The sequence below is a fragment of the Bos grunniens genome, chromosome 13, assembly GCF_055505025.1.
Source record: "Bos grunniens cultivar Pamir isolate PY7600 chromosome 13, Bosgru_T2T1.0, whole genome shotgun sequence".
Classification (NCBI taxonomy): domain Eukaryota; kingdom Metazoa; phylum Chordata; class Mammalia; order Artiodactyla; family Bovidae; genus Bos; species Bos grunniens.
In genome coordinates this window covers 23,118,561-23,134,524 of record NC_141177.1, presented here as the reverse complement: position 1 = coordinate 23,134,524, position 15,964 = coordinate 23,118,561, and the positions used below count along the sequence as shown (strand labels likewise).

At 49.5% G+C, this 15,964-nt stretch overlaps 1 protein-coding gene across 3 annotated transcripts; it reads left to right on the top strand.

The window, feature by feature from the left end:
• Positions 1-5,749: 5,749 nt before the first annotated feature.
• On the top strand, positions 5,750-12,636 carry SRXN1 (sulfiredoxin 1). Of its 3 annotated transcripts, XM_086332626.1 has the most exons (3): positions 5,750-5,996; positions 9,535-9,654; positions 10,322-12,636. In XM_086332626.1, the coding sequence occupies exons 1-3, from the start codon at positions 5,784-5,786 to the stop codon at positions 10,523-10,525; spliced, it is 537 nt and encodes a 178-aa protein (XP_086188752.1). In that variant the 5' UTR covers positions 5,750-5,783; the 3' UTR covers positions 10,526-12,636. The 3 variants fall into 3 exon arrangements, with proteins under 3 accessions (XP_086188752.1, XP_086188753.1, XP_086188754.1); XM_086332627.1 differs by lacking the exon at positions 9,535-9,654; XM_086332628.1 differs by lacking the exon at positions 9,535-9,654 and having other exon boundaries at positions 10,239-10,373.
• The last annotated feature ends 3,328 nt before the right edge of the window (positions 12,637-15,964 follow it).

Genomic DNA, 15,964 nt, shown 5'->3' with positions numbered 1-15,964 from the left:
GCATGATGTACTCTGCATATAAGTTAAATAAGCAGAGTGACAATATACAGCCTTGACGTAAGCCTTTCCTAATTTGGAACCATTCTGTTGTTCTATGTCCAGTTCTAACTGTTGCTTCCTGACTCAATGTTTATATCCCCCAAAAGTCCATATGTTGAAGCTTAATCCCTAGCGTGCTGGTAGTTGGTGGTAGGACTTTGGGGAGGTGATTAGGTCATGAGGGTGGGATGATTCTGATGCATGATGTTTCCTCACAGGGTCTCCAGCAGAAGTGACCCCAGTTAACCATCATGTTAACTGCTCATCAGTGTCCTCTATACTGGCATTTCTCCCTTCCCCAGTCCTTCCTGGGCTCACTTCCTACAGCAGATTGTCTTCCAAAGATGGTCCCAACAATATCTCGTTTGTGGGAACAAGCTCTTTTAGGACCTTGCTTCTCTTTCCATCAAGACATGGAATCTCCATACCTTCCCTTGAGCCTGGTTGGGGGCAGGGTGGTGGTGTGACAGCTCCTACAAATAGAACACCACAGAAATGATGCCATGGGACTTCCAAGACTAGCCTGGAAAAGGCCATGAAGCTTCTGCCAAGTTCTCTTGGGACACTCATTCTTGAAAGCCAGCTGCCATGCTATGAGGACGCCCAGGCCACATGGAAAGGCCCCGTGGAGGTGTTCCGGCTGACAAGCAGGATGGTCCAGTGCATGTGTAAGTGAAGACACCTCGAGATGATTCTAGCCCCAGCCATCAAGTCACCCCCAGCCATTGAATCACCTCTCAGCTGATGGCCCAGACATTGCAGAGAAGAGACAACCAGTGCCCACGGTGCCCTGCCTGAATTCTTGACCCACAGAATCTGTGAGGATAATAAAAATGGTCGTTTGTTATTGACTATGCCAAAGCCTTTGACTGTGTGGATCACAATAAACTGTGGAAAATTCTGAAAGAGATGGGAATACCAGACCACCTGACCTGACTCTTGAGAAATCTGTATGCAGGTCAGGAAGCAACAGTTAGAACAGGACATGGAACAACAGACTGGTTCCAAATAGGAAAAGGAGTACATCAAGGCTGTATATTGTCACCCTGCTTATTTAACTTATATGCAGAGTACATCATGAGAAACACTGGGCTGGGAGAAGCACAAGCTGGAATCAAGATTGCCAGGAGAAATATCAATAACCTCAGATATGCAGATGACACCACCCTTATGGCAGAAAGTGAAGAAGAACTAAAAAGCCTCTTGATGAAAGTGAAAGAGGAGAGTGAAAAAGTTGGCTTAAAGCTCAACATTCAGAAACGAAGATCATGGCATCCGGTCCCATCACTTCATGGGAAATAGATGGGGAAACAGTGGAAACAGTGTCAGACTTTATTTTGGGGGGCTCTAAAACCACTGCAGATGGTGACTGCAGCCATGAAAGTAAAAGACGCTTACTCCTTGGAAGGAAAGTTATGACCAACCTAGACAGCATATTCAAAAGCAGAGACATTACTTTGCCAACAAAGGTCCGTCTAGTCAAGGCTATGGTTTTTCCTGTGGTCATGTATGGATGTGAGAGTTGGACTGTGAAGAAGGCTGAGCACCGAAGAATTGATGCTTTTGAACTGTGGTGTTGGAGAAGACTCTTGAGAGTCCCTTGGACTGCAAGGAGATCCATCCAGTCCATTCTGAAGGAGATCAGCCCTGGGATTTCTTTGGAAGGAATGATGCTAAAGCTGAAACTCCAGTACTTTGGCCACCTCATGAGAAGAGTTAACTCATTGGAAAAGACTCTGATGCTGGGAGGGATTGGGGGCAAGAGGAGAAGGGGACGACAGAGGATGAGATGGCTGGATGGCATCACTGACTCGATGGACGTTGAGTCTGAGTGAACTCCGGGAGTTGGTGATGGACAGGGAGGCCTGGCGTGCTGCGATTCATGGGGTCACAAAGAGTCGGACATGACTGAGCGACTGAACTGAACTGTGCCACTGCATTTTTCAGTGGTTTGTGTTACAGTGATATAATAACTAGAGCAGCTCCCCAAGAAAGTGCCTGCACACAAGTCCCAGTCTCAGAGTCTACTTTTGGAAGAACCCAAACTAAAACAAAAGAATATTGTTAGATCCCAGAATTTCTCCAGCTTCCAGTCGCACGCTTACATTAGCCTCAGTGGAAGGTACCTCATCTTAATCCCAACACAAGGGTCAGGTCTTCATGTCATTAGCTTATGGGTGGTGTTGTTCAGTCACTGGGTCGTGTCTGACTCTTTGTGACCCCAAGGACTGCAGCACGCCAGGCTTCCCTGTCCCTCACCATCACCCAAAGTTTGCCCAAGTTCATGTCCATTGCATTGGTGATGCCATGGATAGTTTAGGGATAGATGGGCCAAAATAATAGAACTGCTGACTAGCCAGGTCCTCTTCCCCCATCAATCCTCTTTTCTCATGGAATCTTCCCCAAAACCACACAGGAAAACAAGGTTGAAGTACCAGGCTTTGCCAGTTCTGTTCAGGGATCAGAGGCCATGAACTTCAGGGGAGGGTAAACTTTCTTGAGCCCAGAGGTGAACACCAATTAAGCTAAACCAATCAGTGTAAAGCTTCCGAGGTGTAAAGAATCCAGGGGTAAATAATCCAATGCAGGAGACTCAGGTTCAATCCCTGGGTTGGGAAGATCCCTCCTCCTGCCATCCCCTGGAGGAGGAAATGGCAACCCACTCCAGTATTCTTGCTTGGGAAATCCCATGGACAGAGGAGCCTGGTGGGCTACAGTCCACAGGATTGCAAAGGGTTGGACACGACTGAGCAACTGAGCATGCATGCACACAATCAGGGTAGTTCCAGTCTCCTTGCTTGGGACTGGTTTAGGCATGGAAGTACGATGAGACATGAGGAAAACACTCCTGGGCAGAAGGGTGGGCAGGCAGAGGATGGTTACTAAAGGTTTCTTCAGTCTTAAAAAGAGGGGCAAAGGGATGTCAATGTCCTAACTTCCACCTTTGAAAGCCGTTGTATACGATGCTTGAAGCTACAGCAAAACATCTTGGGACTATGAGGGGCAAGCATGAGGATAAAAACAAGAACACGGAGGATGATGGCACAAAAAGCTGGAAAGAACCTGACATTGTTCAATTACCTCTTTACCAATCATGGATATACCTGCCTCCAGAAATCTTAATTATGTGGAAATACAAGTCTTCTTAAGGCTTAAAATTCAATTTTGAGTTGAACTACAGGTGTCTCAACATACAGAATTTGTTACCAGGAGTGGGGGGTTCTCACTGGGCAAACTATGATGAAAGATTCAGGACAATTCTCCATTTTTCCATCCCAGAAGCTGTTCCCTCATTTCTTCTTACTTTCTGAAAGAAGGAAGTGGTTCTAAAGGAACAACTTCCCTCTTGATAAAATTCTCTAATTACCAGTAATTTGGGGGCTGAGGGGAAGCCCAGGTGGCTCAGCAGTAAAGAATCCACTTGCCAGTGTAGGAGACACAAGAGACTTGGGTTTGATCCCTGGGTTGGGAAGACACCCTGGAGAAGGAAATGGCAACAGGCTACAGTCCATGGGGGTCCCAAAGAGTCAGACATGACTGAGTGACTGAACACACACACACGTGCCAGATTCCTTTCTAAACACTGTATGTTATTTTCATTTACTCTCCCTGGCAATTGAGAAAGGAAACCAAGACACAGAGAAGTTGGGTATCCCACCACACACACACACACACACACACACACACACACACACATCACACTGGCTAGTCGGTGGCGGAGCCAGGACTTAAATCCATCCCATTCAAGTAACTGCAGATCCTATACCCTAAACCATCACCTGCTTCTTCCCTGTTTTCCCTCTCCAGAACCAAGCCGCTTTCCAGTGTGAATAACCCCTCCTCCAGGAAGCCTTTCCTGGTTCTCCTTCAGCACTCTGGGTGTCGTGATGAAACCTGTCACCTTCCTTGATTATCACTCTGTAAGCACTGATTTGGGCTTCCCTGGTGGCTCAGTGGTAAAGAATCCCCCTGTAATGCAGGAGATGCAGGTTCGAACCCTGGGTCAGGAAGATCCCCTGGAGGAGGGGATGGCAACCCACTCCATTATTCTTGCCTGGAGAATTCCATGGACAGAGAGCCTGGTGAGCTACAGTCCACAGGGTCGAAAAGAGTCAACCACAACTGTAGCAACTTAGCACGCACATCACCCTCTAACGCACATTATCTCCAAATGTTTTCACAGTTCCCTCACTATCATTTTACAAAAGAGAAGGCTGATGCTCTTGCATCTTCCCTGAGACCACACAGCCAGGGAGTGGCCATTTGGGATCTGAACCCAGGCCAGTCTGTGCCAAAGTCTTACTGTTGCCACAGATGCTATAAACACCAGAGATTAAAACCGGGAGCCTCTGCCTGCCTCCCTCTGGCTCCAGAGGACACTGGGTGCTGATTCTGGGATCAAGGAAATAGAGAGCTTTAAACAGAAGAGAGTGGGGATACCAGTCGGCATGTTTGGACCTAAGTCATGGGCTTCCCTGATAGCTCAGCTGGTAAAAAATCCATCTGCAATGCAGGAGACCTGGGTTCTATCCCTGGGTTGGGAAGATCCCCTGGAGAAGGGAACAGCTACCCACTCCAGTATTCTGGCCTGGAGAATCCCATGGACTCTATAGTCCATGGGGTCGCAAAGAGTCGGACGTGACTGGGCGACTTTCACTTCACTTCACATCACCACCACCCCTTGCAGCCCTGGTGTCCTCATCTGTAAGCAGGTGTTTAGTGGCCTGAGACTCTGAGCTCAGCATTTCATTTCCAGGGCCCTACCTTGGACAAGTGCTTCAACAACCATGTCAACTTCCTCAAGGCGCTGTGAGGATGAAAGCAGTTATTGTGGAGGTTCAGGGCAGTGCCCACACACTGTCAGCACCCTTCCAAAAGGCTCCCTGGGACTTCCCTGGTGATTCAGTGGCTAGGACTCCACAGGCACAATGCAAGGGGCCTGGTTGGGCCATCCCTGGTTGAGGAACTAAATTCCGCATGCTGCAACTAACACCCAAAGCAGCCAAATAAATACTTACAAAATGTTCCTTGGAACCCTGGTTCAGCCACTTACTAAGCCCATGACCTTGGGGGAAAACCACTTAAAGCTCGCTGTGCCTCAGTTTCCTCATCTGTAAAATGGAAATAATAATCATACCTAGCTGGTAGGGTTGTTTGAGGTTTAAATAGGTGATGTACATGCTAAGTGTTTAGAACAGTGCCTGACACAGCACCACATTCAGCAGATTCCTAGTATGACTGTCTTTGGTATTAATACCACCTCTGCAGCTATCACCACTAGCAATCCAAGGGCCGGGCGGCCAAGCGGCGAGTTTTGCCGACTCACCTTCGCTGGGCAGGTCCGGCCCCCTCTACCCGGTGCCCCCGCCATGGGCCTGAGTCACCCCGGAATGTGCGTCACCCGCGCCCCTCCCACTCCACGACCTGCAGACTCACCCTGAGTCAGCCTGCCCGGCCGCTTCCACTCCCGGGACGCCGCGCGGCGGAGGGCAGGCAGCGAGGCGCCCCCCAGCGGAGGGCCGAAGCCCCGCGCGCGTCGGGCAGCCGGGGGCGAGCGGAGCAGAGGTCCCGCAGGGGCGCTCGCTGGTGGGCGGGACCACTCTGGGGCCAGGGGAGAGAGACGCTCCGCGCTGCCCGGCTGCGCCCCCCTCCGCCCGCGCGGAATGGTACGGCCCGGCCGAGGTTAAAGCCCGGGGGGTGGAGGGGCCGCATCCCGCGACGGCCCAGGCGGCGGCGGCGGCGGAATGATGGGTCTCCGCGCGGGAGGAGCGCTGAGCAGAGCCGGGGCGGGCCGGGGGGCGCCCGAGGCACCGGGGCCGAGCGGCGGCGCGCAGGGCGGCAGCATCCACTCGGGCTGCATCACCGCCGTGCACAACGTGCCGCTGAGCGTGCTCATCCGTCCTCTGCCGTCTGTGCTGGACCAAGCCAAGGTGCAAAGCCTCGTGGACACGATCCGGGTGAGGCCCCGGGGAAGCCGGCTGCTGGGAAGGCTTCGGAGGAGGGAAGTCGCGCTGGACGCGAGAAGGGACTAGTTCAGTTTCAGCCGGAGTTTAGCCTTTGCTCTGTGACCTTGAGCAAGAGTTTGGGCCTCTCTGGGCCTCTGTTTCGTCATGGAGCAAGGAGACTGGAGGAGGTCATTAAAATAACTATCTCTGACTCCTATAAAGATAGCACTTGATATGGGCTTCCCTGGTGGCTCCCAGTAAGGAATCTGCCTGCAATGCAGGAGACCCGGGTTCCATCCCTGGGTCGGGAAGACCCCCTGGAGGAGGGCATGGCAACCCGTTCCAGTATTCTTGCCTGGAGAATCCCATGGACAGGGAAGCCTGGCAGGCTGCACCCCACAGGGTCACACAGAGCCCGACATGACTAAAGCGACTAAGCAGCAGCAGCTTCTTCATACCAACCCTGTAAGGTAGATACTACTATTGTTCCTCTTAAAGACAAGGAAATGAGGCCCAGGAGGATCCAAGCAGCTTGTCCAAGGTCAGGCATTTTAGAAAGTGGCACAGCCTGGCCCCAGTGCCCAGCTGCATGGCCACCACATAACCTGTGTGGTCACTTCTGGCTTTGGCAGAAGTGGGTGTGTCCTGTGCTGGGAAGACCTTGTTTGAACTGGAATTGGGAGAGAATGGGGTCAGCCACATCTCAGAGAGAGCTCAGGAAGGTCGGGGTGATCCTGGAGGGAGGGGACATGAGTGTCAGGTTAGGCCTGTGCAGCATCATATCCCCAGCCCCCAGACCCTCAGAAGTGGCCACAGGAGACCCCGAGGCCCCACAAAACCTCTCTACTGCTTGCCTGTTGTCTTTCAGTCCTAGAGTTTACACTGCTGCTTCCACTGTCTGGAACTGCTTCCCAGAGAGCCGCAGGGACTGGTCCCTCGCTTGGGTCAGGTGCCTGCTTCCCAGCAGCCCTGGCTTCTCTAGGTCTCCCATTAACCTGAGTAGTTCACCTTGAAAGCATAATTCAGGATAACGCCTGAGTTATGTTATCTGTGTGTTTGTGTTTTATTGTCTCCCTTCCCCCATCTCATTTGAACTCCAAGGAGCTGGGGTTTTGTCTGGTCATAGCACGAGCACGGTGCCTGGCTGTTTGTGATAGATCTGTCCAGGGATACTCTCTCCTACCCCTGGGCCTTTGCACAAGCTTCCCCCCTGCCAGAGACACTCCTTCATCTCTTCTTTACTGTTTCTAACTCCTTCTTGGTCTTCTGTCAGTGTCAGTGTCTTCCTTGACAGCCCCTGTAAGGTTAGGGGCCTCCTGATGGCCCCCAGCCACCTCCATACCTGTCAGCACACCTCTGATCCGGTACAACTGGGGTGTAATGGCCTCAGACACCTGTCTTCCACACCAGCACCATACCTTCTGGGAGGCAAAAACCAGGCCTGTCTTTGCTTATGGCATGTATTAGTTTTCTATGGCTACTGTAACAAATTCCAGAAACTTAGTGACTTAAAGCCAAGATTTTATTACTTTATAGTTCTATAGTTCAGAAGTCCAGAATGAGTCTCACTGGGCTAAAGTCAAGGTATCAGCCGGGCTGCATTCTTTTCTGGAGTCTCTGGGGGAGAATTCATTTCCTTGTTTTTCCCAGCTTCTAGAGGCCACCCACATTTTGGCTCATGACCTCTTTCCTCCACCTCAGAAGCCAGCAATATTAGATCTCCTCTTGCTCCTCTCTGTTCCACGTTTAAGGTCTCTGGTGATTACTTTTGGCCCATCTGGACAACCCAGGATAATATCCCCATCTCAAGATCTTTAACTTAATTCCATCTGGAAACTTCCTATCCCTTGGGAGTAACATATTCACAGGTTCCGGGGATTAGGATGTGGACATCTTTGGGGGCTGTTATCCTGCCCACCCATCATCACAGCCCTGACACCCAGCACAAGGCTTGCCTGGCACAACTGCCTCTCTTTGCTGCTGAACTGTCAGGCAGGCTGTGCTCCACGCCTAACTTATATCAGCTTCCCAACTTCATCAACAGCCTATAGGGTATCTATTCCCATCTTACAGATAAGGAACAATGCCCAGTGGCAAGGCCCCTTGCTTACACCTCCCTCCCTACCCAGCCACCTCCCTCCCCCCTCCTGCTGCTTTGTGGAGTAGCTGGGATTTAAATTCAGGTTTGCCTTGTGCAAGAACCCCAGCTCATAACTGCTGGGCCTTACTGCTTAATAATAACTTCTGGGATAAATGGAAAAACGAATCCATCAATGCAGCCTAAGAAGAGACCGCTTTAGGGCCAGTGTGGAAGGCCTTCTAGCAACTCACTTAATTCCATCTCCCTCTACTCCATCCCACCCTGCCCCAGACTTTCCCTATGTAGAGGTCCACCCACTCTCCATCTGGCTACTAAGGCCCTGAATAGGAAGTCAGCTTAGATTTTCTTCTTCCTCTTCTCCTCACATTCACCCCTCCCCTGGGATCTGCCCCCTGAACATGTCGCTAACCTGTCCATCTCTCCCTGTCCTCTGAACGCCCTGACCCAGGACAGCCTCCTCTGCTGAGTACCTGCTGGGGACTCGCCTCTGTCCTCCCTGCTTTTGTCTTTGTCCACCTCACCAAGGCTGCTTTCTCATCACACCTTTCTAGAATGTCCCTCATATCATGTCACCCTCTCCTGTTTAAAACACTCCAGGACCTAAGAGGTATAAACTTCCATTTATAAAATAAATGAGTCGTGTATGAAATGTGCAGTGTGGGAAAGATAGTCAAAAACTACGTAATATCTTTGTATGTTGATGGATGGTAACTAGACTCAATCATGATGATCATTTTGAAATGTATAGAAATATCCAATCACTGCGTTGTGTACCAGGAACTAACATAGTGGTGTACATCAATTATACTTCAAAAACAAACAAACTCATAGAAAAAAGGCCAGATTTGGGATTACCAGAGGTAGGGGTGGGAGGGGGAGAGTAAAGAGAAGGAAAATTGTACTCAGGCGGTCACAAGGCACTAACTTCTATTATAAGATAAGTAAGTACCAGGGATGTAAAGTACAACATGATAAATATAGTAAACACTGTTGTGCATTATGTATGAAAGTTGTTTAGAGAGTAAGTCCTAAGAGCTTTCATCACAAGGAGGCTTCCCTGGTGGCTCAGATGGTAAAGAATCTGCCTGCAATGCAGGAGGCCTGAGTTCAACTCCTTGGTTGGGAAGATCCCCTGGAGAAGGGAATGGTAACCCAGTATTCTTGCCTGGAGAATTCCATGGACAGAGGAGCCTGGCGGGCTACAGTCCATGGGGTTGCAAAGAGAGAGACTAACACAACTGAGAGACTAATGCTTTAGTCACAAGGGAAAAAAGTTTTTTATTTCTTTAGTTTTGTATGTATATGAGATGATGGATGTTCACGGAACTTATTGTAGTCATCATTTCATGATGTTTTAAGTCAAATCATTGTATTTATACCTTTAGCTTATACCGTGCTGTACATCAGTTCTATCTCAATAAAACCTTTCTGGCCTCTTCTGCTCCACAGACCCCTGAGTCTCTTCTGGCTACACTGGCCTCTTTGCCGTGCCTGCAATACAGCAAGCTTGTTCTCGCCTCAGGCATTTTGCATTTGCTATTCCCTCTGCCTGGAACGCCCTTCCCACGGGTAATACACACTGTGCCTTACTGAGCCTAGTCCATGTGCCAAGTGCTGTTTGAAGCACTGTATGTCTGTTAACTCATTAAACCCAACAGTTCTATGAGGTGGTTGTGTCATCTTCATCCCCATCTGGGGCAACTGAGGCACAAATATGAATTGTCAAAGGTCACAGAGCAATTAAGTAGCAGAGCTGAGATTTGAACTTGGCAGTCAGACTCTTTCTCTAAAGATTCTACCTCTCTGTCTTCCCCAGGGGAGTTCTCTGTGTTCAGGTCTCTGCTTCATTGTCACTCCCATCGTTGTCATGACAACCTGTGTTATTGTCTTCTTAGCATTTATCACTCTAGCATCCATGTGCCCCATGGTGGCAGGGGCTGTGTCTGTACCTTATTCCCAGAGTCTAGAACAGTGCCAGGTAATATACATGTGGTGTGATAAATGGTTAACAACCTGGGGGTGGGAAGAAGCCCTGATTTGTAGTATCTGCCAATTTCCTTGGTGTAAATACTCTTACCATGACTGATTTTCATGCTGCCAAGGTCAGCCAGCTCACAAAACTGACCATGTAACTGTTGCCTTTCACAAACCAGCGTGAGCACCTGGAGGAGTTCAGCCCAGGTTAACTGTCCAACACCATGCCACGCTCATTCACCCTGTGTCCTCTTGCCGCCAGGAGAATCCAGACAGCGTTCCCCCGATCGACGTCCTCTGGATCAAAGGGGCCCAGGGCGGTGACTACTTCTACTCCTTTGGGGGCTGCCACCGGTATGCAGCCTACCAGCAGCTGCAGCGAGAGACCATCCCCGCCAAGCTTGTCCAGTCCACCCTCTCGGACCTAAGGGTGTACCTGGGCGCTTCCACACCGGACTTGCAGTAGCAGCCTCTTTGGCACTTGCCCCCACTACCAGGAAGCTGGAAGACACCTGGCCTCCAGTGGACTAGGCCGTGCAAAGGTGTAGCAGGAGTGCGTTCCATTTGTGCGTGGCAGGTGGGTCTGGCGTGAAGCACCTCTTAGCTAGCTTCAAGACCTTGGACTCATGACTGAACAGTGTGGGAGTCCCACTTCCCACCTTGGGGAAAATGGGGTCCTGTGTTTGCTCTTGAGAAATTATTGAGAGGCTGAAATGAGAAAGGAGACGGATTTGGAGAGTCATATGCCCCTGGCTCCAGATACCCAAGGACAAAGATCCTTCTGCATTTCTGTCCTGGTATCATGTGAATTCATTCATCTGCAAGTGAAGGAAAACCTAGGTTACAGTGACTTAAACAAAGAGAAGTTTGCTTTTCCACATAGCATGAATTCTGGAGACTGTTGGCTAATGGTACTGGTTAAACCACTCAGCAAAGTTAGGGCACACATCTCTGATCCTTTCAGCCTTTCCCTCATTGCTTATCACTTCACAGTCACAAGATGGCTGCTGTACCTCCAGCAATCGTGGCTATGTCCAAGGAAGAAGGGAGTCAGGGAGGAGAAAGGGCCCAGCCAGCTGGACCGATCAGCTTCTATCATAAATTCAGGACTTTTCAGAGGCCTGTTTCCTGCTTTCTTCCCCCATGTATTTCTACTTAGATCTCCTTGGCCCAAACCAGGTACAGAAGCCACCCCTAGCTGCAAAGAAAACTAAGACAGCAGGAACACAATTGTCACAGTTGAGTAGATCAATCATATCCCATCTCCTAGAACTGTCACACAGCCTCCTAAAAAATACTGGAATCCCATTGCCAAGAGAGAAATAAGAAATTGTGTATCAGTTAGCCTTTGCTGAGAAACCAACAATTCCTGAACTTGGCAGCTAAATACAAGTTGTTTATTTGTCTACAATTCTGTGGGTTAGCAATTTGGGCTGGACTTATCTGGGCAGTTCTGCTGACCTTGCCTGAGGTCACTCATGGGGTTGTATGCAAATCAATTGTCACCCAAAATGGCCTGGATGGTTTCAAATAGCCTGACTCCCTTGTCTGGGCAGTAGGTGGGCTGTTGCCTGGGTGACTTGGTTCTCCTCCAGGTGGCCACTCCACCAGTTAGTTCAGGCTTATTCACATGATGGCATCAGGGCTGAGAGAGAGGAAGAGAGAGAGAGAGAGAGAAGTGGGGCGTGCATGGGAGACAGGAAGAGAGAGAAAGATGGAGAGAGAGGAGAAGTTGCAAGGCTTTTTTGAGTTCTAGGCCAGAATTGGTGTAACGTCACTTCTGCTAAGTCCTTTTGGTCAAAGCAAATCAAAAGTTTGGCTCATATTCAAGGGCTGGGGAAACAGACTATACCTCGTGGAGAAACTACAAATGATTTGTGGCATTTTTTCTATCTATCACAAATGACTTTGGATAGCAAATAACAGTGTTTCTTTGTTTCTTTCTCTCATGCATGGGGCCTTGCTCTGTCCAGGCTGAAGTCATTAAACACTGTCCTGGCCCTGCCAAGGGGAAGAAGTGAGGGGCGGTGGATGGGGCTCTCCTAGGGCTGGGCCCACTCTGGGAGGGCCCTCAACATCTGTACTCTGGTGGGTTAGGGTGGGTGGGTAGGCCAGGTAGGACATTCCAAAGGAGCTTCTGAAATCCTGTAGTCCTGTGGGGAAGCGAAGAGGCAGAGGAAGGGTGCAGAGTGAGGTGGACCTTCCTCTTACTGCACTGCTGAGGGAACTCCACCACTTGGCATTTTCAAACTTCATTTTCTCCAGCTCAGTAATGAAGACAACCGCTTTCCCACCCATTCTCTGTCCCAGGGATTGATGACTGAGGTGACCAATGGAATTTAAAAGGACGTAGTTCTAAATGTAGTGTGATATCCTGGATTGGAACTTGAAACAACAGCAACAAAAGGACATTAATGGAAAAACTGAAAATCTGAAGAAGGTCTGGATGTTAGTTAATTTATCCAAATGTTGATATTGGGGTGGGCTGGGTACAGAGGATATGGGAACACTGTACTGTATTCACAACTTTTCTGTTAATCAAAAATCACTGCCAAATAAAAGTTTATTTAATAAAAAGAGAGGGGTAATTGAGATAAACCAATGGTTCTGGTTCACAAAATGGGTTTGCTGAATCACAGATGATCAGACTGCACCCCCAGAGTTGCTAATTCAGAAGGTCTAGGGTGGAGCCTAAGAATTTGCTTTTCCAACAAGTTCCCAGCTGATGTTGACGCTGCTGATCAGGGACCGCAAGCTGAGAACCACTGATCTAGACTGTGTTGCTTCTTTTCAAGTATGGTGACAGCCCTGCACCTCCAATGGAGAAGAAAGAGTTGGGTCCCAGGAGATCCATGTTTGGAACTAGCTTGTGCACCCACTCCATATGACATTGGACAAGCCCGTTCCTGGGGCTTCTTCCAAGTTGTCTAATGGACTGTCTACCCCTGAGGTTTGTAGAGGCGCTTGGGGGCAGGGCGGAGGGTAACTGAGGACATGCTTTATAAGCTGCTGTCATGACTTGCTGCTTCTCATGTGAGACACCTGCACCCACTGAGTAGCAGAGCGGTTACTCCTTCTTGGAACGATTTCCCTTCCTACAGATAAGGCCCAAGCAGGCAGCGCTAGGGGTACTACTGGGCACTGAGAGGAAGCTGCAGAGCAGACTTGGTGCGGGAGGGACTGGTGGTTCTTAAGAAGAGGTGCTGGGTTTTGAAGCGTCAGTGGAGACTAAGCTGCATTTCCCGCTTGGGCCAGCAGATGGCGCTGCTTTCTGGCTGCCCGAGCGGGGTTGGGCCTCCGACCTACAGAATAACTGCTGTGGGAAGAGGGAAAGATGGAGGGGTCTGACTGTGAGGGATGCCCATAGATTGCCCAGGGAAGCCAGGGCTTCAGGCAGGAGAAGGAGACCTGGCTGGGAGTTTGGAGTTTCAGGTTTACTTACCCTTGTCGGATCTTGCTTTCTGGCCCCACACACATCATGGCATCTCCAGGCCTGTCATAGGAGACTAGGGTCTCTACACGGGGTGTGCTGGGCCAATTTATCCTAAACTCACCTCCTGCAAGAAGCTTCCAGATCCTCCAGGCTGAGCTCCCTACCTCTTCTGGGCTCCCCCTGATCCAAAAATGTGTCCCCTCCCAAAACAAACCACTGCTCCAGGGAACTTGGGACCTCCTATTTCCCTTACTGCCCTGGGATAAACCCCTTTCACCATGGTAGACTTTTTAAATGTTTTATTTTCACAAGGTAAATGTGTGTATATTTACCTTTTAAACATTAAGATAGCAAAATGCTAAATAATTAATATTAACAAAGTAAAATATGAGAGACAAGCTGATATCCACCATGACTCCTAGTCCTGGTTGTCCCTTTGCCCTCTCTGTTTGTAGGGTTAAACACCTTCATGAATTTGGCATATACCCTTCCAGACCTTTTTCTAACTTAGAAGGTGTATGTGTGTGAATATACAATGTTTTTCTTTTTTACTTAATTTTGCAGGTCACATTTCTTCGCTAGTGATGTGCCTTAGTCCTCCACCCCATGAGTGCCTTTATTCTTCTCCCAGAGTCTCCCTCATTCTAGTTGCTTCTTGAAAGTGAAAAAAGCAAAGTGAAAATGTTAGTCGCTCAGTCGTGTCTGACTCTTTGCAACCTTATGGACTGTAACCCACCAGGCTTCTCTGTCCATGGAATTCTCCAGGCAAGAATACTGGAGTGGGTAGCTATTCCCTTCTAAGAGGGATCTTCCCGCTCCAGGGTTTGAACCTGGGTCTCTCATATTGAAGGCAGATTCTTCACCATCTGAGCCACCAGAGAAACCCCCTGGTTGATTCTCAGAGGGGCCTTTCTTATCACCGTTTAAGGTGTCACCTCTCCCATCATTCTGTCACCGCACTCGGTTTTATTTTCTTCATGGCATTTGTCACACTTCCCGAAATTATCTTTTGCATCTGTTTATGACTGTCTCATCCACTAGAATGTAAGTTCTTGAGGCAGGACTTGATCTGTCCTTTGACTGTAAGCCCAATGCCGAGAACTGCCTGACAGGGGCTTCCCTGGTGGTCCAGTGGTTGGGAGTACAATGTGGAGGACTGAGGTTCAATTCCTGGTCATGGAACTATAATCCCTATGCCACAGGCAACTAAGCCCCCTCGCCACAACTAGAGATGCCGCAACCAAGAACTGACAGAGCCAAAAATAAATATTTTTTAAAAGCTGCCTGACACATAAATGTTCAATAAAAATGCTAAATGAGTAAAGTCCATATAGGTCTAGCTTATTCTTTTCATTGCTGCCTGGTGTTCCAGGGTCTTCATATAACCATGTATTAGTCATTCTGTTAATGACTGAGGGGTTACTGTTATTTGCTACTATAAACGCTTTCTGCCATCGCGCTCTGTGCTCAGTCAGCTTTGTACACAGGAGTGGCACAGCCTGGCCTGTGCATGGGTGTTGGCCAATTGCTCTCCAGAGTGGCTGTTCCAAGTGCCTTTCCCTGAGTTTGGAGTAGGGGTGGGGGTCAGCTTTCTGTCCCTGCACTCCAGCCAGTGTTTCTTAACCTGCTTTGGATGATGAACACAGTTGAGAATCTGAAAAACAGCCATGAGCTCCTTCTCCAGAAACACACACAAATCTGAGGATTTCTGAGGATGCCTGGATTTAAAGGTCTTATCCCCCAGGTCCTGGATCCAGTGTTTAGAATCCTAGTTGTTTCATTGCATGGCCAGGAATGAATGAGGCACACACAGGTAGGGGTGTGAACAAATGAATAAATGGGCTCTAGTTTTGTGAGGCAATGGCAACCCACTCCAGTGTTCTTGCCTGGAGAATCCCAGGGATGGGGGAGCCTGGTGGGCTGCCATCTCTGGGGTCGCACAGAGTCGGACACGACTGAAGTGACTTAGCAGCAGTAGCAGCTTTGTGAGGGTAGATAAAAGTGCTCAGACCCTGATCTGTCTCCAGTCAGAAAAAAACAGCTATGTTGGAGGCGTGGGGGCGTCCAGCCCTGCTCTATCTTGGACCCTGGGGTCCCCTGAGAACCAGATCCAAAGGCTCTCTAGAGTAGGTCTGGGTAGCTCCACTTGTCAGCCAGGGTGAGAAGTAGGCCAAGTCTGGCATCCAGGGTCAAAGCTGGGAACCAGAGAGAGGCCTTGAGTCCCTTGGGCCAGATAAGGACACCGCAAGGCGTTCCTCCCTGTCTCCCACCCAAACCATATTTGCTCCAGTGTTCGCAGGCAGCCTTTGGGGTTCGAATCCCACCTCTAGCTCTTCCACAGAGCAGGAACATAGCGGATGCTCATTACAGAGAGGCTCCACCGTCAGCACCTCCATACTTGATGCAGCCATCCCAAGAACTGGACAGAGAGGGAATGATCTTCCCTGTTGGACAGAGGGGTAAACTGAGACC